Source organism: Podarcis bocagei (genome assembly GCF_964188305.1).
Source record: "Podarcis bocagei genome assembly, chromosome: 11".
Lineage (NCBI taxonomy): Eukaryota > Metazoa > Chordata > Lepidosauria > Squamata > Lacertidae > Podarcis > Podarcis bocagei.
The window spans coordinates 17,931,042-17,958,013 of NC_138136.1; the positions used below are offsets into that span (position 1 = coordinate 17,931,042).

General features: G+C 42.8%; 1 protein-coding gene across 6 annotated transcripts; it reads right to left on the reverse strand.

Annotated features, from left to right (window-relative positions):
* Window positions 1-1,799: 1,799 nt before the first annotated feature.
* Window positions 1,800-22,958, reverse strand: ZNF475 (zinc finger protein 475). 6 transcript variants are annotated; one of them, XM_081213852.1, is made up of 6 exons: window positions 22,796-22,958; window positions 17,079-17,221; window positions 15,475-15,664; window positions 14,375-15,283; window positions 8,358-8,538; window positions 1,800-2,405 (listed from the first exon to the last, which is right to left on the reverse strand). In XM_081213852.1, exons 4-6 carry the CDS (start codon window positions 15,020-15,022, stop codon window positions 2,254-2,256), a joined length of 981 nt encoding a protein of 326 aa, XP_081069978.1. In that variant the 5' UTR covers window positions 15,023-15,283; window positions 15,475-15,664; window positions 17,079-17,221; window positions 22,796-22,958; the 3' UTR covers window positions 1,800-2,253. The 6 variants fall into 6 exon arrangements, with proteins under 6 accessions (XP_081069978.1, XP_081069981.1, XP_081069979.1 ...); XM_081213855.1 differs by lacking the exon at window positions 17,079-17,221; XM_081213853.1 differs by lacking the exon at window positions 15,475-15,664 and having other exon boundaries at window positions 17,079-17,192.
* Between the last annotated feature and the right edge of the window lie 4,014 nt (window positions 22,959-26,972).

Genomic DNA, 26,972 nt, shown 5'->3' on the forward strand with positions numbered 1-26,972 from the left:
CATCAAGTCTGCCGCAAAGACTCAAGTCTTCCATCGTGGGCCTTATTCTCTGCTTACTTTCCCCTGACAAACCTATATAGATGATATAATCGGGTGTTTAAAAGCCTGAGCTATAGCCTCACTATCACAAACAGCAAATGAAGAGATAAACTTGGGGAAATCTTATGATGTAATGTTGCTCCATACACACATGAAATTATGCATATAGAAATCTAAGTTCCAGGACAAAGGTTATCCTTCTTCTTGACAAGTTAGTTTTTTACATGTAAAAATATTTTTTCATGAGGGAGCTTTCTGTCATGTGAGCTGTCAGCTGCAGCCTGAGATGGTTTCTTCCAGAAACTGTTTAATCACTCATCTACTGTTCATGAAACCTAGGACCATAAGTCAGATCTCTTAAGTTCAAATGTCACCATGGTTAGAATTCATTGCATATTAGTCATAGCCAAGCCAATCTCTTCCAACCTCAGATTTTTCATTTGTAATGATGACTGATACCTTATGCTGGTCTAGGACTGTAATAAAGATTTGGATTGGATTGACTGATATCACATATGAAAACTGCTTTGCATACTTAGGAAGAGCACTAATATAAATATTATTTATTATCAGTAGTATTTGTTTGGCTCCAAGAGAGAATATGTTGTGGCGGTTTTAAGGACATAGGGAAACATTTTGGATTGTAGGAAGCTGGAATAGGGAAGAGGTCATGAATGGTTAATGATTTCAACCTCTGTATGACAGATTAGTTTCTGCTCACACTCTTCTCTAACCTCCATTCAAACAAGCAAGAGCCATTAACAGAGTTCAAAGACACATGCCAGCCAGGCAAAAACTCCTGGGGTGCAAAGGACGGCCAGGGAGTTCTGGGGAGAGTTTTGAGGACCAGATAGAGAGTCTTATTTGACATCTGGAGTGAGGTCCTCCATCCCTAGTCCCATGGATTGTGGGAGACAGTGATGGAATGAACATTGAGATGTTGAAGAGAGATGCAGCAAATTGTAAAGTGAGTTGTGAACAACCTGGGAAGTAGAGAAATGGGTAGGACCTGCAGTCAGGGCTGGCCCAAGACATTTTGGCTCCTGAGGTGAGCCACTGCACACAAACCCGCTCAGGAAGAAGGAGTGAGTAGAGCTCTACATTGGGAACAAGTGGGGAATAAAGGTTGAGAATGGGGGCAGGGATTCAAGTCAACCTTACCGGGTGGTTGAAGTGGGAATCAAAGGCCACCGTGAGGGGGGCTGCTCTGAATCATGTGTGGTGGGTGCAGACCCCAGAGGGCAGCCCCTCTCCCTTTCCTCTCTAGGGGTGGGAAGAGACCAGCAGTGCCTCCTATATGCTGAGAGGCCATTGTAGAGAAGGCACAGCAGGGGCTACTGAGGAGGAGGCAGATCTGACCTCCAGAGAGCATGATGCAGCTGTAGGTGCCACCACAATAGTAAACAATGCATTCCTTGGAGGCCACATGTCCTGCGCCTGTGGAACCTGCCGCCCAATGCGGTCACCTCACCTTGCCTCATGGTTGGGCCAGCCCTGCCTGCAGTTCTTTGGGGGAAGGGAACACACTTCTGAGATATTCTCCATATCCTGCAAATAAGATGGGTGCCAGGACTGAAATTGAGTACTAGAGCATCAAAGTTGACATTCACATCTTGTCACAGGGATTGGAGGAAAATGTGACCATTACCCAAGCTCCTTCATATTATGGAGACAAGACTGGATGGATGCCTGTAAACTCAGAGTCAATACCTGAGAAACAAGATTGGAGATTTAGTCTTCAAAACACATGGAATGCCCACTTTTGAAGAAACCTACCAAAGCTTTTATTGTCCTCATTTTGCTGCAGATAGGGCCTTTGAACGGAAACATCCTCAGTAAAAAGAAGTATTCTTAAACATGATTTACTAACTCTTGGGTCTGAAAAGGCATAGCCACTTCATAACAGAGTGTGTATGAGAAACAATGGTATTTACTGTGAAGTCTTAAGGCCACGGTCTGCTCTGAAGAATGCCAGAGAAGTTGGACTCCCATCATCCTTATGGACCGTGTGGTCAATACCACCGCTGCAAAACACTGTTAGAAATGGCATGTCCATATTTCACCTACATAATCAATATTCAGTTAATTGTACACAGGTCATTTTTGGAACTTGATTCGACAAAGTGCTATGATTCTTCACTGCTGAGATCTCTGGCCTCTAGGTCAGAGAAGAGTCTTGTTCTTTAAAAACTTTGGCTTGAAAGGAGGAACATTTTATTTCGGTGTCTTCGGCTTACATGAGCGCTGGTGAACGATCAGCCTGTCTGGCAGGAAGGTACGACCACAAATATTGCATGGAACTAACTGGGCTTGGGCACTTTGCCAGGCAGACTCGTTTAAAGCATCCAGATCATAGTAACCTTTGGCTGGAAAATTAAGAAGAGAAAATATCAGTTTTCATTCTGGAGAGCCATACTCCACTTGCATGGAAAATATTTTCAGGAAATACCTGTTGACTGAGCCTTTCAGTTTTAACTAAATCACAGTCCTTATGAGAGCGAAAACCCACCAAAACTCTGCTTATTGTCTCAGGGGTCAAATAAAGTTAACTACAAACTGAATCATCTTGCATGTACGGAGAAAGCATTTCAGCATGTGCTGTGTTACACATTCTTAACTAATTATTAACACATTTTCCTACACTTAAATATCAGTGAGTTTCACCACTTGGCCTTCTTACAAATGCTGCCTAATGAGCCAATGGGAACTGACCGGAGAGATGGAAGAGAAAAGCACAGAGTGTTCTATATACTTCATTATGCCCTCCCAGTGCTGTTCTTAGGGTCAGCGATCCAATTCTGTTTCATTTTTTGAAGCTGCTTTCATTGTAACTTCGAGGGGAGCTCACACAAAGACCCAGACAGGCAAAAATCTCAATTTAAGTCCATTTTCACCCCACCCCCTGTCGTCCAACTATTGCAGCTGGAGCAGTATCTGCAATTTTTGGCAAGAGATTCAGGGCATTTCAAATGGGCTAATTTGCATCCAAACCCCTGCTTTCTCTTTTTGCCTTAAAATGGGTTTCAAGCCTCTTTTCACCAAGCTACCTCAAACTGAGGTTGTACAGCAACTGTATAAGTTCACACCAACAGCTTCCACACCTTACAGTATAATCCTCCTTGGCAGTGCATAGTGAAAAAATTATAGAGTTTTATTTGAAACAGAGAATAGCTTTCCTTTGCCAAAAGGTATGGTATTTTAGGGAGCAACCTGTGCTATTTTTCTAGAAAAAGAGGTGCCATAACTCACTAGGAACACCTCCCTTGTTTTATTATAATGGCAACAGCGCCCACCTGAGAGGTGCCGGAACTGAGCTCCGGTTGGAAAAGAAAAGCCCTGGAAAGCTTTATCTATACAGTGGTACCTCGGGTTACATACGCTTCAGGTTACATACACTTCAGGTTACAGACTCCACTAACCCAGAAATAGTGCTTCAGGTTAAGAACTTTGCTTCAGGATGAGAACAGAAATCGTGCTGCGGCAGCAGGAGGCCCCATTAGCTAAAGTGGTGCTTCAGGTTAAGAACAGTTTCAGGCTAAGTACGGACCTCCGGAACGAATTAAGTACTTAACCCGAGGTACCACTCTATTTTGCATGCAAGTGACTGATACCAAATCTGTTTAAAACTAGTACTTTTAAAACACACACACACACACACACACACACGACTCCATTGTTTATATGACAAGTAAAAATACAGATTTTTCCATAAGAACCCAGAGAGCTGTAATGTGATTCACATTCAGTGCTTCATATGAGAGTAAGCCTTAGATCTCTTAATGCGTCTGTTCCTAATATTCCTTTTCACCAACTGGAGTTCCTTTTTTGGCTGAAACAAGTATTCTTCTCATTTGCAGGAAATGAATGTGTTCTCTATATACTTTGGAACATTCAGGGCCAAACTGCGCATTACATTGCAGCCACATTAGCCTGACGGCTACTTCTCCATTGCAAAAAATATATATACTTTGGGGGGAAAGTGCTTTATGATGGAGATGGGGAGGCTTAACCCTTTCTTTGCCGGTCACTTTCCTCCACTTTAAAAACTCTGTCCGCTGACTGGGGTTGATGGTAGTTGTGGCTGATACAGAGAATGGGCTCCCTGTGATCGTTGCAAAGCATTTTCAAAATAGCAACCAGTTTATATAAGGCAGTTCATAGAGTTTCAGGGGGATCTCAGCTAAGATGGAATCCCAGGACAAACCCATAGTTGGCTTTTGATATGTAAGAGTGGAATCTGCCACAGATTTTCACTCGTATTCAGAGGCCTTGCAGGACTGGGTGGATGATACAGTTGTAAAACCTGTCTAAGATTTTGTTACTTAGTTCTCCAAAGTTTCGGATACCTCTGCAGTTTTCATTGTTTTGGTGTTAATCACAGTAATCATGGGAAACATGCTTACATTTTTAAGTATCATTTTGGTTTGCTCTGCTTTTCATTTAAAAAGGTATTCCTGCTGTGGGAGAAGCACCCACTGAATGTACTGGTAAGCGAAGGATGTTACAAATGTGCGGCCAGATGATCGAGTGGCTTTCGAACAGTGTGGGGCAACGCAAATATTATAAAAACAGCTTGTGGCTTGGCAATGTTGTTCCGGCGTCCCTGATCTATATGAAGGCTTGAAAGGCTGGATCTAGATACACATCAAAGAAGCATTTCAGTTAAACGTGTTGCAACTTTGTATGAGAAATTGGGTTGGCAAAAACGGAACTCCACAGTGCCATCTGGTGTCACAGAGTTAGAATGCATAAACAACGTTGTCAGGGGTTTAGGAGCAGAGGCACGGGCAAGGGAGGAAACAGAGAGCGAAGGGGAGGAGGCAGAAGAAAAGATGAGTGATGACGACGACCCGAGATCTCCTAGTCTTTCCAGTGAATCAGAGGATTCACAGAAAGGAGCACCAGTGGCCAGGGCAAGGGGGGAGTCAAGGGGGGCACCCCAGGAAGATAGAGCCAGAAGGGACTCAGGGGGGAGCAGCTGGAAATCGGGACCAGCGTCACCGCCAGGAAGCAGGGAAGAGGAAGGGAGCCAGGGGGGAAGCGCTGGCAGCTCACCACAGGAGGGAGGGCATGAGTCAGGAGTGGCCACACCTCCATCGGGGAGCGAAGAAACGGTTAAGAGGAAGGTGGAAGGTTGGGCGCGCGCGCCAAGTTCAAATGCAGAGGAAGGCGGTGCAGTAAGCAGCCCCGAAAGGGAACCAGGTCCTAAAGCCCGGCGCAAGGAGGCAGGAGGGTCCGGGTCAGCGTCAGAAGAATCCCGGAAGGAAGAAGCCCCGGGGGGTAGAGGGACCCAGAGGAGGACAGTCAGGCGGAAAAGGTGGAGCAAGGCTAGGATATTAAGTTGGTGCACACGGGGCGGAGACTCAGACGGAGCTTCGCCGATCTAGCTACTAGACGTAGAGTTTGCGCGCAGCAGCGTGAGAATGGAAACTGTAATTCAATAAAGACTTTTACTTAATGATCGCTGGCTAGCGTGATCCTCTGTGAGCTAGGATCTTCAAGCAGCTCTGACAAACGTGTATAAAGCGATTTCTCTTTGCCAATGTTGTTGTTGTTTAGTCGTTTAGTTGTGTCTGCTCTTCGTGACCCCATGGACCAGAACATGCCAGGCACTCCTGTCTTCCACTGCCTCCCGCAGTTTGGTCAAACTCATGCTGGTAGCTTCAAGAACACTGTCCAAACATCTTGTCCTCTGTCGTCCCCTTCTTGTGCCCTCCATCTTTCCCAGCATCAGGGTCTTTTCCAGGGAGTCTTCTCTTCTCATGAGGTGGCCAAAGTATTGGAGTCTCAGCTTCAGGATCTGTCCTTCCAGTGAGCACTCAGGGCTGATTTCCTTAAGAATGGATAGGTTTGATCTTCTTGCAGTCCAACGTAGCTGAGTCCAACATCTAGTTATCTAGATGTTCCTCTTTCATTTTTGTTAATAATAACTTTTATTAACTTTTCTGCTTTACAATTTCAAATAAACATTTTACAAACTTTAAAATATCCAATGACTTCCCTTCTTCCATTTCCATGGTTCATTTTACATATCTTACAGCCCTGCATATTTTACTATAACCATTAAAATCAATTGTCCACTATTACATCCATCAATAATTATATACTCTGTTGAATTTATATTCTAGGAGTTCCTCTTCCAAATGCTAGAATGGGGAAAGTTGAAAACCATCCAATTCTAAGCAGTGCTCCCCCCCCCTTGAAGGGTACACAAGGGTATACAGTACTGCCACCATTTTGGGAGAGGGAGGAAGGAGGTGGAAGGGCTCTTGGACCCTTTCAGAGCATCGCGCCTCCTTTCCTAAGCTGGCCAAATGTTTCTGGGCTTGGGGAAGGAGGCACAATGTTCTGACAGAGTCCCAGAGCCCTGCTGCCTCCTTTCCAAAGCTGGGCAGGCTTTGGGAAGGTAGCAGGAGGGCTCTCCAACCCCATTAGAGCATCGCGTCTCATTCCCCAACCCCGGGAAACATTTTCCCAGCTCAGTGAAAGAGGCATGATGCTCTGACAGTGTCCTGTAGCTCTGCCACCTCCTTCCCAAACCCGGGCACCAAGGCCTCTTCACCTGGGCGGCAACGCTCAGCTCACTAGGAGTGTCTCCACCCCCATCGTTTGGCCTGGACACTGAGGTCCACCTCCGAAGACCTTCTGGCGGTTCCCTCACGGCGAGAAGTGAGGCTACTGGGAACCAGGCAGAGGGCCTTCTCGGTAGTGGCGCCCGCCCTGTGGAATGTCCTCCCATCAGATGTCAAGGAAATAAACAACTATCTGACTTTTAGAAGACATCTGAAGGCAGCCCTGTTTAGGGAAGTTTTTAATGCTTGATGCTTTATCGTGTTTTTAATATTCTGTATTTTGATATTCTGTCGGGAGCAGCCCAGAGTGGCTGGGGAAACCCAGCCAGATGGGCGGGGTACAAATAAATTATTATTATTATTATTATTATTATTATTATTATTATTATTATTATTATCCTTATTAGTGGGTGGGTGAGGGAACATCAAGCAGCTAACCCATCCTCACTGCCCAGCCTTGATGTCAGGCCACGTCCCTCCCCCATGTTCTGGCCCATTTTCTTGCTTGTTGGTGAGTACCAGCACCTCCCCCCCCCCGAAAAAAGCAGTGCTTCTAAGAAGAGAAGAAGAAGAGTTTGGATTTGATATCCCGCTTTATCACTACCCAAAGGAGTCTCAAATCGGCTAACATTCTCCTTTCCCTTCCTCCCCCACAACAAACACTCTGTGAGGTGAGTGGGGCTGAGAGACTTCAGAGAAGTGTGACTGGCCCAAGGTCACCCAGCAGCTGCATGTGGAGGAGCGGAGACGCGAACCCGGTTCCCCAGATTACAAGTCTACCGCTCTTAACCACTACACCACACTGGCTCTCTAAGCCTCTGGAAAGTCATTATTACCAGAAGGAGCAATTCCTACAGCACACTACCACGTTTTTTAAGCTTATACCAATTCAATGTAAACCCTTTCCAGAGGTGATGTTATCAGCTACCTTTTCAAGGTCTGTGCTGGGCAGAGGGGCACTTAGGTAATTTTAGTCTCTAGTCATAACTGCCTGGTGGCAGGGGGTGCATGCTCTTTCGATGGCGATGTAGTTAATCTCCCTTCAATCCGTTGCCTTAGCCAGTCCAGTCCTGTTGCATTTGGGGGCACTTCTGAACAGATCCCAAACTTCTGTTCTCAAGTGCTTCTTGATGGCACCTCTATTGATGGAAGACTATGTGCCACAGAATTTGGTGGCTCCAAATGTTATGCTAACATGTGAATGAGTATAATTAACAGGCCTTTGGCAATATAGGCCAGGATCCGCCTCACAACCCCTGCCAGCAGAAGCACTGTGCAAGGGCTTCCAGTTGCATCATGGGGCTTCCACACCCATCCCCCAAAATTGGCTGGGGGTGGTGTTTTTGGGGAGCACCCCCAGAACAGCATGCAGCGGGAAGGGGAATCATTCTAGCCATAGAAGCCATCTCCAAGGAGCCAAGGTCTCTTTGGGCCCCCCCCTCAATAAAATATATTGGGGGGCTGGGCCTCCCCAATGGTGTGCGCCCCCCCCCAAAAAAATATTGACACCTCTGGTTCCGGCTGGCAAGCTGATGTGCATACGCAGACAGAAACTTGCAATAGCGAGACACTGACTTCCACACTATAAATCCCATTGATTTTGTTAAGTGGGAGAAGACTTGAAACCAGGGAAATGGCATAGCTTTGATCGGTTAAAGTAAAAATTAATGTGCAAGGTTTTCATAGATGTTTATGCTGCCCCTTCTCCTGCTGTCTCTGTGTTTATCTTTCGAGATGGTAACTTACCTCCTATGGATACGACCTCTGGCTTCTTGGGTTCGGGTCGTCTTAAGTGTTTTGGCAGCTGATCATTCTCAATGTGCCATTTTTTCAGACATTGTGGTTCATGGATGCTTATGGATTGAGTTCCATACTCTCGGCCGCAAATGTAGCAAATAACGGTTGGGGGTCGCCGTATACATGCAGGCTGTGGACAACAAGCTCAGTTAAAAGAAAGGCAATTGATTTTAGAAAATCATTTAAAAACCAAGCAGTCTGTGCTGTTGAAAAGAATCCCACTGACAAAGTGGAGGATGGAGATGCAGGGTGTTTATGCTTTATAACACATTTTAATAATGTGCCTGCAAAATATGGATTCAGTTGCGAATTCCTGGCAGAAAATTCACACCTGTTACTATATTTAGTTTTGAATTGGTTAGTATTAAGAGCTTTCAAATGGGCTCTTTAGGAACAAATGGTCCTTTGAAATTTACTTTGGAGATGGCAGGCAAACTTCAAGATAATGTTGGTAAGAAAGGGACTTAAGATCATAGCTTCTTGGGTTATTGCAAAAAAAACAAACGGAAAGGTGTAGCTTGTTTCTGGATAATGGTTTGCAGAAAGTGCTTGTTTAAACAGTATGATAAATGACATACCGTCCAACTTTTTCAAATACGTAAAAACGAGGATGCGTGTCTTCCGGGAGAGTCATGTGACCTGTGCTGTGATCTCGCTCCAGAAAAAAGTACTTTTTGTGGTGAGAAACCGCGGTGCAAAAGCGTGGCACCCAAAATGGCTGCCATGATGTCACGTGAAAAAATGGGGTGTCCCGTTTTTCCCAGAGCACTTGGTGAGTATGATGAATGACTTCTACTAAGCTGGACCATGGTCTACCTAGTCAAGGACCCACAATTGCGACTGGAAACAATTCTTGAGGGGCTTACTTATGTGATCTTTCTTAGTGTAAGTACGAAAGAGCCTTTAGCTGAGATTTTGAGAGCCAGTTTGGAATCTTATAAATGCAAGGCACGAGATCTTCTTCTACAGGAATTGCCAACCTTTAGGGGCCAGGGCAGAATGGGAAAACTAGAGAAAACTGAAGAAAATGTGATGGGCTGGAAGTTTCCCTTTCAGTAAGAGGAGAATGGGAGAGTTTATTCGTTTCTCGGTCTCAGTTTCGATAATTTGTATATGCTACTACAACAATAGAGGGACGCAGGTGGCGCTGTGGGTTAAACCACAGAGCCTAGGACTTGCCGATCAGAAGGTCGGCGGTTCGAATCCACATGACGGGGTGAGCTCCCGTTGCTCAGTCCCTGCTCCTGCCAACCTAGCAGTTCGAAAGCATGTCAAAGTGCAAGTAGATAAATAGGTACTGCTCTGGCGGAAAGGTAAACGGCGTTTCCGTGTGCTGCTCTGGTTTGCCAGAAGCAGCTTAGTCATGCTGGCCACATGACCCAGAAGCTGTATGCCGGCTCCCTCGGCCAATAAAGCGAGATGAGCGCTGCAACCCCAGAGTTGGCCACGACTGGACCTAATGGTCAGGGGTCCCTTTACCTTTACTGCCCCAATAAGGCATGGTTTAAACCATTGGCAGCACATGGAGTTGGCATTTCTGTCAGGCATTGGCATCCTCTAAGGTGCCCCACTGCCAAGCCCCAGAGCTTCCAGGCCCCAGTCTTCCTCTTGATGTTGCTGTCCCCACCCCCTGATTCCTGTCACTTCCGGCAGAGACAAAGAGGAAAGAGATGGAACAATACGGTACATGACCTGAAAAAAAGATTTGCTGTTGACTGCTGAATCTTCCCCCCCCCCTCTGGCTTTGCATGTTATACTGCAATTTCCTTGCCTTTCTTTGACACACAGAAGCAAACATAATTCAACTTGCCTCCCACTGTAACCAGGCCAAGCATGCCCTTAAAATTGTTTTCTTCTTTTGGACATATTGGATGGAATGACCACAAAAGCTATTGTTATGGGGGGGAAATGTGGGGGGAGGGTTGATAGGCTGTACGGCAGGGCCCCTTCTAATTCCTGCATCCAGCATGGATTCAGTTCCTGGAACAGCTGGACTATTGGCATAAGTATGGGTCGTTGAGGTAACAAAGGAGGTGGCTCTGTGCCAGAAGACACAGGGGTATGTCTCCCTCCCTCAACTGTCTGTTCATTAGAAAGACAAAGAGTTGGGAGCTGAGTGATGTGAGCTAGAAGCTGGAAGGAAGGAGCAGGCTGCAAAGCCAAGGAGCGAGAGCCATGGCTGATTTCTGTTGGAATCCAAGGCCCTCTTGGTGTGTTAATGTTGTGAATCCCTCCATCATAGGCTCAGGTTGTATATACGAGTAAAGAAACCATATATCATAGAGACACCACAGTCTCCACTGTCCCTCATTCCAAAGGACCGGAGTGGTGTGCAACACTATTTTTCTCCTGATGAAAGGTTTTTGCAATGAAATAATGCTGGAAATTGGGAAGCGGGTGGCGCTGTGGGTTAAACCACAGAGCCCAGGACTTGCCGATCAGAAGGTCGGCGGTTCGAATCTCTGCGACAGGGTGAGCTCCCATTGCTCGGTCCCAGCTCCTGCCAACCTAGCAGTTCGAAAGCACGTCAAAGTGCAAGTAGATAAATAGGTACTGCTCCAGCAGGAAGGTAAACGACATTTCCGTGAGCTGCTCTGGTTCGCCAGATGCGGCTTAGTCATGCTGTCCACATGACCTGGAAGCTGTAGGCCGGCTCCCTCGGCCAATAAAGTGAGATGAGCTCCGCAACCCCAGAGTCGGCCACGACTGGACCTAATGGTCAGGAGACCCTTTACCTTTACCTAATGCTGGAAATTAAGTGCAGAGATAAGGATAGGAAGCACAGAGGGTTCAAAATTCTGCCCCCCCCACTCCTCACATTTTGGGAAAACATGGATTCAGTGGCTCAACTTCTAATGACAGCATAGAACAGACTTTGTCAACCTTTGCCCTCCAGATGTTTTGGCCAACAAATGGCCATTGGGAGTTGTAGTCCAAAACATCTGGAAGGCACTGGGTTGGCAAAGACTGAAGTAGAAAAAGATTTGGACCTTTGGTTCTGTGCAGTGACAGAGAAAAGACTACAGGCCAAAATATGCTTTTATTTTGGAAACAGGCATAGAACAGGGAAAAGACAGCAGATGGCAGCACCAGATAGTCAAGATACAACCAATGAAATTACAGAATGAAATTTTTACCATATATTGACAAAGAGAGCAATGAAAAAGACATCAAAAGCATGCAATTGTGATTTATGCAGGAAATGGAGAAATATGCCCTACAAATATGCCCTACAAATATGCCCCCTTTCTTTGCAGCGTGGAACTGGATTGTGAGACTATCTGTCTAAGGGTTGTTTACATTTCCATTGCAGCAGTAAGCCGGATTTGAGAACAGGGCTATCAAAACTGACCAGGACAGCCAAAGTCTATGAGGCTTAGGCTGTTTACTGAAGATATAATCAGGCTTAGTTAATCCAAATGAGCCCATTCATTCCATTACCAATTGGATTACAAAATAACAACTTTGGCCTAACAAACCCATTACAGGCAAACTGGCTTGACTCTACAATTCAGGAAACACTTGGTGAGGGAATCAGAAGAAAATGAGGTCTAGCATAACAATGCAATGGAACAAATTTATTGTCCTGCTATGGGCACTGTGCCCTGCTTAATTGAGGGGAACAGCAATGATTATTCTTATGACCAGACCTTTTAGAGAGTCCTTCAGAACAAGCGTTCCAAATACATTGTGGAAGTTATGGTCTGCCATCTCTTCAGTCCTGCTCTTTATGGGATGGAAATGTGTATGTGCGAAGACATACCCAATGTTTTCTGTTCAACTCAAACCAGGATCTTCACTAGCCCCAATTCCCTTCCATCTCTATGCTATCACTATCTTTCCCTTCTAATTTTTTGTCCCCTTCAGTCCAACTTTGTAGAGGAAGGCCAACGGCAGTTTCCACTGACCTGTTTTCACGCCTATCAATCTTATACCTCCATAGATGAATAGAGCGTGTTCTTCAACAACTTGGCTAAGTATGGCTCAAGAGAGCTTGGTTGTAAGTGTCTTTCCCTTTCTCCAGCATTCTATACTTCAAATGCAAACTCGATTGACACACAAAGGAAGCTATCGGTTTTTGAGGGCATACCAAGTTCCTTCGCAGCACAACAATTCCCTGAATCCTCTAATGGGAAGCCGTGACATTTAAACTGGTTTGAAGTTGGTTCAGATTTATAATATAGCTGTGCCACCTTCCCAAATGTTTTGTCTGGCTGACTTCAATGAAGATGCTAATCCCATGAGAAGGTTCAGAGAAAAGAAACAAAGGAAATGCAAATATTGCAAGAAAATGCCAAGGGAGACAAATTCTTATTGTAATATGCCATAATTCAATAGTATGCCTACAATGAAATACTTCAGTAAGTCTTTTGTTTAGGATCCCCTCCCAAAAGCCCTCAAACTCCTTTTTAAACCTGCCATACTTTAAAAAGCTAACATTAAAAAATAGTTATTATAAACAAATAAATTAAACAACTATATGCTAGGATGTTGCTACTACATGAACTTTATATGAACGCATGCACCAAGATGGGTGGGTGGGTGGAAGAAAAGGACTCTGAATGTAGTTCTGTGCCCTCATCTGGTTGACGATTGCCCCCTAATTACATAAAGAATTGCCAGTAATTAATAGATAGCTGTGAATTCTCTGTAGATTCTTGGGCCATTTTTCGGGGGAAGGTTACAGCAATTAAAAACGGGGGAGTTGGTTAATATCTGAATCCAGTTTTCTTCTTCGTCACTTTCAGATTTAAAATTATAGGATATCGTATTACTCAGATAATTTTTTTGCTTTTTCTTTGTCTTCCATATTCCTTCCCATTTCTCCTTTCATATAAAATTGACCTTTTTTGTTATAAAAGTGGCTAATAACCACAAAGAAAAGACCAGGAATATATGAAACATAACAATACATCATGAATTGTTGCTACGGAGAACATGGCCAGAGTTTAGTCCTCTCTGCCTTGGCTCACGACAAGAAGAATTACAACTTCTTTCTGACTAGAAAGCCAAGTAACAAACGATGTTAAGGTGCCTTCTTGAATTCACTCAGCAGTGTCCTTCATGTAATGTCCATTTGTACACTATTTGTGTACAAATGAGTAACTCCCACAAAAGTATCTAATGCTGTTCGACTTTGCACATGTTAATTCAACCTCAGAGAGATGCAAAGTAAAAACCTGTACTCCAAGGGGATGGATTCTTTGAATTTATAGCACTTAGCAGATGCTCACAGCCTTTTTATTCATATCGGCTGCTTGACAAATATATTTTATCCCCCGAATTCCCATAAATAAATCACAATTAGAGGGCAAGCTGAGGTGAAGGATTCCTTGCAAACTCCGTAGGACGAGAACTGCAAGCATCTGTCCACATCCATTAAACCAACATTCAGAATATATGAAAAGGATTTCATGGGTCCTTTCACAAGCAGAATTATATGTTGGTATGGCTCTAAGTGCTTTTTTTGTTTTAATTATGGTTTCTACATGAGTTTCAGTGGAAAATCTGTGCCATCTGCTTGCCTATATTTGTGCTGCGTCGCAAACTTGAGTTAAGCCACCAACCTTAAACTTGAACATCATTCTGTTGTTATCTATAGCATTTTAGAAACCAAAAATGTCTAATATGGTTTATATAAACACTGAACTTCATGTTAATTAAATCACTGCTACCATCACTACAAAAACCATTGTTGTGATGTTTTTCTTATACAAGCAATGTGCTTACTATGAAATCTGCATTTCTGCTGATAACTTATTCAGAACATGGAAAGTGACCCTGGCATCACCTTAGGCTTGTTCAAGGCTACTCACTCATTTATAGTCCCTGAAATGATCTCCTAGCTTGATTGAAGTCAATAGTGAAGGTTTTACCATTAACTTCAATGGCACTGGAATGCCAAGGTGGAATTTGCACAGGGAACAATTTTGCTTTTTTCGTAGGTGTGATGCCTTCTAATTTACCTTGTCTGAGGTGGAAGATGCAGGCCCAGTGGATCTATGTGATTTAGAGGAGCTGTAGCTTGAAGGACCTGAACTGGCTTTTGGTTTACAACTCTTTTGGTGTACAGCAAGACGATCTGGAAGAAAAGTACGGCCACAGTGTTCACAGGGTAGGAGCTTGTAACTTTGAGCAGCTGCTGCGTTTTCAGCCATCGTACCGAGAGATCCTCCAGGAAGAGCCTGAGGTTTAACGGGCGGTGGTCTTCTGAGATGTTTGGGCAGCTTATCGTTTTCTATCTGCCACTTCTCCAGGCATTTTGGCTCGTGGATAGGAAGAGATTGTGACCCAAACTCTTTACCACAGATATGGCAGATCCTGAAGCCAGGTCTTCTCGGAGGAATGACGGGCCGATCCCACTGATCCTGAGACATGCCCCCAGTACTTGATCGTTTTGATACCACCACAGTCCCCGGCCTCTTCTTCCCAGCACTTGTTTTAAGGGTAGAATTTAAACCCACTCCTGACAAGAGCATGGAAGGATCTGAAACAGTGGATTTTGAAGCCTGTCTTAAAGACGAGCTGGTGGAGATATTAGCAAGGACTTTTCCAGCATTGGGCAGTGTTTTATTGTGTTTGCTCAGAGTCTTTTTCATTAAAGCCGTTTCCATGAAGTCAACAATGTTCCATTAACAGGATGTCTGGATTTATGTAGTGTTTCTTGTTTGGACTTTGTGGTTGTCTTTTGGTTGACCTGTTGTTCCTTTAAAAACAATGAAGCTCTCTGGGATAAAGAGGTACAAGATCCTAAAACAGAGGGCAGCTGTGATAGATCTGAGCACATTTGCAATGTTCTAACACTCCCAGCAATGTTGCCTTTTTGTGGGTTTTTTTCTGTTTTACTATTTTTTTAGTGTCTATTTTTTTAAATCCTGGAAAAAAATAGGAGGAATATGTATGTAAAAACACGGTAAGTTGTAGGCAGATGTTTAATTGTTTTAAAACATTTTTTTAAAAAAAGAGAGAGAGAGAGAGTAAAATAACTAGTGTACCCAAATGCAATATTTTTATGTTGAGCATTTCTGCATATATAACATTTCAGCTGCAATCTGTACACACTTACCTGGGAGTAAGCCCCACTCACCACTGTGGGGCTTACTTCTGAGTAAGCATGTATAGGTTTGTGCTTTTGCGTGGTTTTTGTCGGTCACCTCACTGTCATTCTTCCAAACATTTTTTTTTATTCTGCATTCATAGCAATAACTATTGGTGTTGCCACATTGTACAGCCTCGTGTGTTACATTAAGTTGATTCTGTACAAGACAAAAGAAATAAAACACCTGTAATAATAAGACAAAGTAAATCCTGTCCATAACACTGAGAAGGCACAGTATCTACTAAAACATTTGTCTGTTGCATTTGCCTGAATTCATAAGTCAGACCCTCCAAGTGTCCCTATTTTCCAGGGACAGTCCTGGATTTACAGAAGCCATCCTGGTTTCTTATTTGATCTCGGAAAGTCCTGCTTCCCTTGTCATCTTATAATAGCAATGGCACCCACTTGAGAGGTGCCAGAACTGAGTTCTGGCGAGTTCCAGCTGCAAAAAAGGCCCTGGATGTCCTGTTTTCATCAGAGAAATGTTGGAGGCTATGGAGTTATGCGACTCCCAAGCTGAGGAGATAAGTAATTATACAACTTTTAGAAGACATCTGAAGGCCGCCCTGTACAGGGAAGTTTTTTAAAATGTTTAATGTTTTATTACGTATTTATATATGTTTGAAGCCACCCAGAGTGGCAACCCAGTCAGATGGGTGGGGTATAAATAAATAACAAATATTATTAATGTTGTTGTTATGGAACAGGACATCCCTATTCTCATTGGAGAAATGTTGGAGGATACGTAAACCATATAACCGGGAAGTTGTTTCAACTAACAGTCAAAACATTACACACACACACACACACACACACACACACACACATATACACGAATAATATTTCCTTCTCATATGTACAGTGGTACCTCGGGTTACATACGCTTCAGGTTACATACGCTTGAGGTTACAGACTCCACTAACCCAGAAATAATGCTTCAGGTTAAGAACTTTGCTTCAGGATGAGAACAGAAATCGTGCTCCGACAGCGCAGCGGCAGTGGGAGGCCCCATTAGCTAAAGTGGTGCTTCAGGTTAAGAACAGTTTTAGGTTAAGAACAGACCTCCAGAAAGAATTCAGTTCTTAACCTGAGGTACCACTGTATATGTCTTTTTGAAGAGTTGATCTCTTGGAATTGTTGTTACAAATTGATACATCGGTGTTCCTTAATGGCAATGTTTTCCTGTCATGGATGACATTGCTAGTTCCTATGATGTTCCCCACAGCAATTCCACTGATGGAACACTGCTAGCTAGACATCAGAATGTGTGGCTTAAGTATTTTCTAGTGGGTTGCCATTTGCAGTATCGTTAGGAAGCGAATGATATGTTTAAAGCATTTGCATATCGTGGCGAACTATCCTTCTTGCCCTTGACAGCTGCTGTAGTAGTTGTAATAACGGTAAAATAATAAAAGTGGTTCAGTAAGTAGTAATGCAATTTGAATGTGCCCCAAACTTTTTTTAGGAGGCCCCAGATAATTGTGAGCAAGTGAAACCTTTTTCAAGTCATGGAGAAAGAAAAGGCAAAGCTTACTAGAGGGTCATGGGAAAGGAGTATCTCGGAACATTACCTGTGTTTCACCCAGCTAAGGCTTTATCCACCAGTCCATTTTCCATGGATAGATGTGTATCATGGATGATCAAGCTGTTCCCCTTTACAATAATTTCAAGCAGTAATGCGGGCTCTGGGGTAAAGAATGTTGAATGAGTCAAGCTATGAATCAGTCAAGAAGAGAAACCATAAACAACCTGTTAACAATATAGCCTCTTGTTGGACTTCCAAGATCTCTGCTGGATACGTTTCATAATAGATTTATGCTTTATTTGGGGGATTACACCATTTGGTCTCTTTTCCTTTCTGCCAAGTTGGAAATGTCCTGTAAGTTCACATCCGTAAATCTGAAACCCTCCATCATGTTCCCCGTCGACTAGAAAGCGTATAAGGTTTTTAAAAGTAAATTAACTTTTCTCTATAAAAGGCATGACAAAGTGTAGCTCTCTTTCTGAACGCGAAGACAAAAGCGAGCGGTAGCCAAATATGGGTCATCATTCTTCTTTTGGACAATACTTGAGCCATCAGCAGTCCTCCGCGATGGCCTTAATTCATAAACCATGTGCTTTTAATGAAAATAAATTTCAATGTAATGGACTATCTGGATCCAAATAAGACAATGCATAGAAATACAGAAGCTCATCTAGATGCTGCCAGAAGGCGCTACTTCATATGTAATATCTCACAACCGAAGAGCAACTAATCCAAATTTAGTTCATCTACATTTCAAAAAAAATATTCTATGAGGAAGAGCTCTCCTGTGGTTTAAATTTCCATTAATCTTTTCAAAGTCTCTCACAATATGGTTCTCACTAATCTCCAAGAGTAGCCTTTTCTCTAAGCAGTAATCCTAATGGTTCGGTCAAGTGCTTAGGGGCGAGAGGAAATATGACAGTCAGCTAAAATGTATAGATTTCATGTGAGGGAAAACTCCAGAGGAAAAGGATTCTTTTGTTTGCTTCATGGATGTCTTTGGATATAAAACTCATGTACATACACATGAGGGCTCTTTAGTTTTTTTCCTCCATTGATCTGTAAAAAAATTATCTGTAAAAAAGAAGTTCTCTCTTCCCCCATCTCTCAGGATCCCACCAGGTATAAATGCTTCCCAGAAATCCATCTGTCAGTCCTGCGTCCTTTTAACACTGATTTGGGTTGAAAGAAACGTCGTCGTGCCCGCTAGGTAATTAGATCAGCTACAGTGCCGCAATCCATTTTGATTTCTATTCAATAGGAATTTTGTTAGGGAAAGCCCCTTGAAAAGAATACAGGCAACCCCCTACTTGTGCGCGACTGTGTAAATGCATGGCGCTGGGAAATAATTACCATATTTTTTGCTCTATAAGACTCACTTTTTCCCTCCTAAAAAGTAAGGGAAAACGTGTGTGCATCTTATGGAGCGAATGCAGGCTGCGCAGCTATCCCAGAAGCCAGAACAGCAAGAGGGATTGCTGCTTTCACTGCGCAGCGATCCCTCTTGTTCTGCCTTCCGAGATTCAGAATATTTCTTTCCTTGTTTTCCTGCTCCAAAAACTAGGTGTGTCTTGTGGTCTGGTGCGTCTTATAGAGCGAAAAATATGGTACATTCATATCAGGAAATGGTGAGAGAGAGCTGAAGGGTCCTCATGCATAGCTGTCAACGTTTCCCTTTTTTAAAGGGAAAGTCCCTTATTCTGAATAGGATTTCCCTTTAAAAAGGGGGAAAGTTGACAGCTATGTCCTCATGGCGTGTGGGGAGACCCTCCCCAGAGCCGAAAGAGGGCTTCAGTGAGAGCAGAGAAGAGACTGGTGATACAGCGGGGCTTTGTTTAGGCTGCTCAGCCTCCATGCCTAACAGCAGTGTAAAAGTAAAAAAGTAAAGGACCCCTGGATGGTTAAGTCCAGTCAAAAGTGACTATGGGGTTGCAGCACTCATCTCGCTTTCAGGCCGAGGGAGCTGGCATTTGTCCACAGACAGCTTTCCAGGTCATGTGGCCAACATGATTAAACTGATTCTGGTGCAACAGGACACCGTGACGGAAACCAGAGTGCACAGAAATGCTGTTTACCTTCCTGCTGCAGGTGTACCTATTTATTTACTTGCACTGGTGTGCTTTCAAACTGCTAGGTTGGCAGGAGGTGCGACAGAGCAATGGGAGCTCAGCACGTCGCGGGGATTCAAACCGCCGACCTTCCAATTGGCAAGCCCAAGAGTCTCAGTGGTTTAGACCACAGCACCATTGTAGTGCAGCAGTAACAGCGTTCCTGCACTTCCTCCAGCCTCCCAGCCCCAGAGCTTCAATTCCAGTTGTGGATATTTTAGTTGCAGTATTTTTTATCTGGAGTGGAGTGAGATGAGCAGAGAGATCATTTAAAGGCTCTTTAGAGGGTGCTCCCTACTTTTGCAAATTTCACTTATGTGCGTGTGGCACCAGAACGTAATTCCTACCTAAGTGGGGATTCACCTTACCTGCCTTCAGACTGAAGAATGGAAGAACAACCAAGTTCTTAAAGTGTTTTAGGAGTATCATGATATATCATTGCACAGAAGCACCCACAAACAAACAAACAAACAAACAAACAAAACTCCTTCAGCTTTAACTGTGAAAAAATTGTATTGCTGACTTTAGATTCCTTCCTTTTGTTTTTGGAAATTTATCGGTTTCTTGCTGCTTATCGGCAGATACATCAATATGACTTCACAAGCTTCAGAGGTCCAGATTTTCCACACTGGCAAACAATCAAACAAACATTGGCCAGTACCTCTCCTCTCTGGAAAAATATGCAGTATAACTTCATTTTTGCTGCTTTGATTTTTCAGATCATGAGATGTAGCTAAAGATACAAAAAGGCCTTGCTGAAAGGCCTCTGATTATTTTAATCATTTCCTGCGGGTTGCTGAGGAAGACTGAAATCTCTGTTTAGACCCATCAAAATAGCTACAGTCGTACCTTGGTTTTCGAACAGCTTAGATCTCAAATGTTTTGGCTCCTGAACGCCGCAACCCTGGAAGTGAGTGCTCTGGTTTTTTAACGTTCTCTTGGAAGCCAAACGTCCGATGGGGCTTCCGCAGCTTCAGATTGGCTGCAGGAGCTTCCTGCAGCCAATCAGAAGCCACACTTTGGTTTTCAAACGTTTTGGAAGTCGAATGGACTTCCAGAACAGATTCTGTTTGACTTTCAAAGTTCGACTGTATATTGTTCTTTTATACATGCTGTTAAATTTTTTTTGAAGCAGTGTTTAGACAAAGAAAAAAGAAAAAAGGACAAGTGTGACACTATTGGCCATTGTCAGAATTGACTTGGAAGTTCCATAAAGGAAGGAATGCAGTTTTGCTAGGGTGAGGGGATGGCTCAAAGTGATATTGTGTTTCTTCTACGGCAGAGTAGGGATTCGTGGATCACATGAATTGCCGGTGCTCTCTATATTTTGGTCTTTTTAATGTTTGATGCCTTCTGGCGGTTCCCTCACTGCGAGAAGTGAGGTTGCAGGGAACCAGGTAGAGGGCCTTCTTGGTGGTGGTGCCCACCCTGTGGAACGCCCTCCCATCAGATGTCAAGGAAATAAACAACTACAGTGGTGCCCCGCAAGACAAATGCCTCGCAAGACGAAAAATTCGCTAGACGAAAGGGTTTTGCGGTTTTTGAGCTGCTTCGCAAGACGAATTTTCCTATGGGCTTGCTTCGCAAGACGAAAACGTCTTGCGTTTTTTGCAAGTTTGTTTCCTTTTTCTTAACACCGTTAATACAGTTGCGACTTGACTTCGAGGAGCAACTCATAGAATGCAGTGTGGTAGCCTTTTTTGAGGTTTTTTGGTGATTTTTGAAGCTTTTCCAAAACTTTTCCGACACCGTGCTTCGCAAGACGAAAAATTCGCTAGACGAAAAAACTCGCGGAACGAATTAATTTCGTCTTGCGAGGCACCACTGTATCTGAATTTTAGAAGACATCTGAAGGCAGCCCTGTTTAGGGAAGTTTTCAATGTTTGATGTTTTATCGTGTTTTTAATATTTGGTTGGGAGCGCCCAGAGTGGCTGGGTAATCCCAGCCAGATGGGCGGGGTATAAATAAATTATTATCATTATCATTATCATTATCATTATCATTATCATTATCATTATCATTATCATTATCATTATCATTATCAATCATTATCATTATCATTATCATTATCATTATCATTATCATGCTTTTGTATTTCTTGGAAGCCACCCAGAGTGGTTGGGGCAACTGAATCAGATGGGCAGGGCACAACAACAACAATGATGATAACAACAACAACAACCTCTGTGATTACATCTAAAGGTCTAACCATCCATGTTACATGCCTTTTACTTCATGGAGGTCGAGTCTCCTGAAATGTTTCTTGTTTTTATGGGGTTTCTGAATTTGATCATGTGTGGTGCAGAGATATCTTCAGTCATCCCCACTAAGCCTTGACAGTTTCACTGCGGGCAACTTCTACTTTGCTCCTAATTTTCATCACCGCAAAATGGCCCTTGTTTCCTGTCTTGCAGTTCCTCACATAGCAGCACCTCACTAAAATCTGAGGTTTTAGAGAGAAGTATATCCTAGTTCCATCCGCTGTGACTTTCATTAAGGGATGCAACCAAGATTGTGCATGGTATATTAAATGAAAATCCGTATTTGCCAAAAAGAAACAACTTCATCCGGTTGGAAGCCAAACTGTTCTTCTTCAGACTACAAACACAAAGACTTAATTGCTAAATATCTAATGAAGAAATGGTGCGTGTGTGCTGGATCTGCTTGCTGTGTACACTGTAAATAATCATTTAAGAAGTCCTCTTAATAATTTCCAAATATTCACAGCAATATGAAAGGAAACAAATATACACACTGTAAATAATCATTTAACTAGTCTTCTTAGTAATCTCAGAATATGTTATGCATGGCAGTATAAAATGAAACCAATAATAGGGAAAAATTACCATGATGTTCAAATACATGGTGTCTGACTTTTCTAGCAAAAATGTGTCCCTGGAAATTGTTATAGTTACATCCAGTGGCCAGAATTGTCAGAGTTCGCTTTCAAAGAGCTGTTAGCTCTAATTCTGATGATGATGAACACTGTGAACATGGTGAAACATTTATCAGCTTATATTTTCATGTCATTCGAATGTGATCGTATTATAACTTTTCTACCATTGAAAAGGCAATGGTATGTTTCAGGTTACATAGTGCTCAAAAATGAAGTTCTGTATTTTGCACTAGCTTAATATGATCAGGATTACACTTAAAAATAATTAGTAGAACACTTTATTTTTTCTGTTTGTTACATCTGGCACTGAAAGTTACTAGGAGCCAGTGCTGCGTCCTCTGGCGTGGCAAAGTGAATAATAATAATAATAATAATAATAATAATAATAATAATAATAATAATTATTCACTTTTGATCATTAATAAAACATGAAAGCCCTCAAATAGTTTTCCTATATTACTTCATGAGATAGATACCAGTGATCCTATTAAAATACCAGGAATCTCAAATTTGCAATTTAATTTATTGCAGTGGAGTAAACCTCTCACTAGTTGCAAACTGCTTAGAGATTATTATTTTTATAATCAAGCATTATATACATATTGGTCAAATAAAATAAATTCTATGCTAAGAAAATGCTATACCTATTAAAAGAGGTTCATTGGGATCAATAGCTCAACCTCATCCAAAACAGGGATATGTTTTATTTAGCTGACCTCCCGGTAGTTACATTTCTTCTCTTTGTTCCTTGTTCTTACCTTAAAATCTCAGTACTTAAACTCCCACATAATGATTCCTTTGTGCACACCGAGGAATAAGCAGAAACAAAGCGTTAGGTCTTAGCATATCCTTTCTTATTTAAGAAATTAGTACGTTAGCATCTTGCGTTGCTACAGAAATGGCAAGTTCTCTTTTGTCACTGACCTGTTGCCTAGCTACATATCAACAAAAGTGAATTCACAGTGCTCCTGCGAAGCTGATTGGTCAACTGCATTGTTTGGGAAGTGTGGGGGACAGGTGTATGCGGGAACAATATTTAGAAGTGAACATAGAAATTTTCCTAAAGTTCATCATGGGGAAACGTGATGGTTTGAATGAAAATTCCCTTTCTCCTGCTCCAACTGCTGCGGAATTATTGAAATGGACTGTGCTGCAGAGATAAGGAGCGAAGGAACTTCAGGCAGAACTTCAGGCTTGCTATTAACACACACTTAACATGTAGAATTCATTTCGAAAATATGTGGATATATTACAGCATAATGAGAAGATGGGAAGGATTGTGTCGATGAACACTTTTATTGTGTAAATAATGTTGTCTTTTCTTTTCCTCTTTTGATTTTTTTCTTTGTATCTTTGTTATTTCTTTATTTTTTTTCTTTTCCTCTTTTTTGTTCCTGTAGAAATTTTCTACTCTCTACATAATTTTCTTTTTCTTCATATGTAAAAAGATAGCATATAATGTTTGTATAGATGTGTAATTTTTTAATCAGTAAAGAATTAGAAAGAAAGAAAGAAAGAAAATATGTGGAAGAGGCTACTACCTTAAGTCAGTGAAGTTATATGACGTTGTGCAAAGCAGTGTTATTTCATCACTTTTCTTACTGCAAAAAAGTCCATTTTTTTAAGAAGCGAGTTTTCTTTTTGCTTTGCGGCGCAATTCTACTTGAATTGTGCAACCTGGAATTTACCAGTATGAGATCCCAGCTGCAAAATAGCTACAAACTAGAATAATGCAATTTAAGGCAAGTGTTACCTGCTCTCTGCTCAATTCCACTACCCTCTGTTTCAGGGCACAGTCTTTTACGGTATCTAGAAATGTTGCCTCTTTGTTGTGACTGGTCCTGGAACATGCATTTAGCCCGTCTACGTGAGGGTAATTGAAATCACCAATTGCTACAACATTTCCTCCTGTGGATGCCTCCTCGGTTTCAAGGAGATGACCGTAGGCACTTTGTTCAGGGAAGGTAAAGGTAAAGCTAAAGGACCCCTGAAAACTCTGGCAGCACTAAGATAAATTCAACAGAGTAAATATTTTTTGATGGATGTAAAAGTGGAAAACTGATTTGAATGCTTATAGTAAAATATGCAGGGGTGTATGATATGTAAAACGAACAATGGAAAGAGAATAAGAGAAGTCATTGGATATTTTGAAGTTTGTAAAATGTTTATTGGGAAATGTAAAATTGAAAACTTAATAAAAAACATTTTTAAAGAAAAAAGAACATATTGGTTGACAGTGACTGTACACTTTTTGGATTTTTGAAAAGACAAGACCACCTCTTTGGGTTTAATTCCACCCCCCAACCCCCTTCAGTTTAAATTATCTCCACTTTGCCAATGGTGTTGGCAAGAACAATGTTTTGTTTTCTGCTGCTGAGCAACACGAGTCTATTTTAAACATAGTCGTGTACCAGAGCTGATGCAACGAGGCAAGAACATAATGCAAATACTGACAAGAGTGTACAAACAATAGCTGACTCTCCTCCTACACATAAAGTCACAAAACTCTTTCCTAGACGTGTAGGAATCATTCTTTGGGGAAACACTTTGGATGCCCCTGCCAATTTATAATTTGCAACCACATTGGTGGTTTGATGTCTGATAACCTGTTGCTATCACTTCTCAATCCTGCTGAAGCCCAGGGTACAAGAGAATAGTTAACTCTCTCTGTTATTGTTGTCAAAAAGTTTCATTCATTTCATGACTCATTTCTTAGATCTAATTAAAATCAATTTGCTACTCCTCTCCTGCCCCAGCTGGGAATTGCATTTGTTATATTTCCCCATAATATCTGCATTTAGGACGGCTACAGTTTCCCCGCTGTGAATCTTTTAGCACAGGGGTCCTCAAACTAAGGTCCGTGGGTTGGATCCGGCCCGTCAGGCTCATAAATCTGGCCCGCTGGCCAAAGCTGCAGCCATTCGGAAGCCTCGCCACCCACTCAGTCAGTCCCTGCGTGGTGATTTAAAACCGGTGAGGCAAGGTGTTTCCATGGACTAGATGTGCTCCAAGTGATCCTTACCTCGGAAGTAAGTGGCCAGAAGAAAACCCATGGGGCTTGTTTCCGAGTAGACCCAATCTGACTGCAGGACAGGAGCACAAGGCCTGACACCCACTCCCATCTACCCTCAACCCGCCAACTCCTGTGCACTTTCCTCAGCAGAGATCTTCCAGCTGGCCTTACTCGCGAGTAGTAGCGGCCCAGGAAGCGGAAGCGGCTGTGCCAGCAGGGGCAGAGCGCAGTGGGGAGAAGCCGGGTGCCGGAGGCCGGGGAGGCGAGTGCGTCGGATCCGGGCGCGCGTTGGGGCTGCTGAGCTTTGCGCGCAAGCCGGTGCTGAAGACGCTGAACGCCGACCTGCAGCAGCTTAACCAGCTGAACGCCCAGGTGCTGTGGCCGGCGTAGCAGGTGGTTTGGAAGTGGGGGAGACTTCTTCCCCAAATATTGGGGTGCTGGTTGCCAGACACCCCCCCAAAAAAAAGTGGTGTGGGAAGGAGAATAGTAGTAGGTAGACTTGTGCTGCCCAAACACGAATTGCATGGGTTATTTTGGAGGTATAAAAGTTCATGTTTTTTTCAAACTATAGTCCGGCCCCCAACAGTGTCTAAGGGACAGTGAACTGGCCCCCTGTTAAAAAAGTTTGTTAGCAACTACCAGGCCTTATTGTCTGTTGTTGTGAACTGATTACCGGTATCTTTTTCCTAGATTGAATGCTATGTCCTTGTGTTGGCCAGTTCTCTTCATAAAGAACCTCTGGCCCTGTTCTCTGCCATTAGGAGCTACGCTCTAGAGGGCTTTGCTTTTTCACCTCATCCATCATCTCCTCTTTTTTTTGCCTCCATCAATCAGCTTCAACGTTCTGTCAATCCATCTTTTTCAATACTTTTTTTAAAAAAAAATTAAACTTTTGCAACATATAATGCAATAATAATGAAACAAATCTAATACAAAATAAAGAAAATAATACAAAGAGAGAGAAACATAAGAGCAAGAAAAAGGGGGGGGGGAGAGAAGGAAAAAAGAAAAAGTAATATCCATATATCTATCTATATAGATATCTATCTATCTATCTATATATATAGCTTCCATCACCGTTCTATCTTGATCTTCAATTCACATACAAAGAAATGAGTCTTAGCAGCTCTCACCTAGTAAAGCCTTCCCCTTTTCTCAGCCTCCCACCATGAGAAAAACCACTCTGGCCTGTCTCCCCCGCAGGTGTCTTCTTTTTCTGACCCTCTTCTCTCTGTATACATCTTCTTTTATCACAAATATATTAAGCAAAAATTATTTTAACTATCTGCATTTACTAGTTTGCTGTTCAAGCAAACTAGGGCAGTGGTTCCCAATCAGGGGTCCGTGGAACTCACCCAGGGGGTCTGCAACCCCATACCTTGCCTCTCCCATATCACTAATTTTTTTGTCATTTTTGCATGATAACTACAATTTTTATGGTCCGTTTTAGCGCTGTGCAATTTTTCAACATATTGGCCAAAATCAGTTTTGAAATCACACTGCGATGATTTTGACCCAGCAATAAGCAGCGATATGTAGCTCTTTCCGCGAGGGAGAGCAGGGCAGCCGATTTCAAGGCACTGCCAATATCGCACAATGATCTCAGTTGATAACGCTGCTCATCTGAGCTGCCTTCCCTCACGCTGAAGGAGACCAGGGCAGCCGATAACGCTGCAGCCTTCCCTCAAGCTGAGGGAAAACATGTGAGAATGTTCAGGGTGGCAGGAGAGGATATATTGTTTATTAATATCCTTCCTAACTTGTGTTAGCCAGTTCCTTTACTTAGTAGAGTGCATTCCCCTTTACACAGCACAGCAGATAGCTGGTTGCAGGCTTGTGTAAGCCTCTCACTATTATACAATTCAATCTGTCTCCGATTGAATTGTACGTTCCTGGTAAGTTCCCTTGAATCCCTCTTAAAA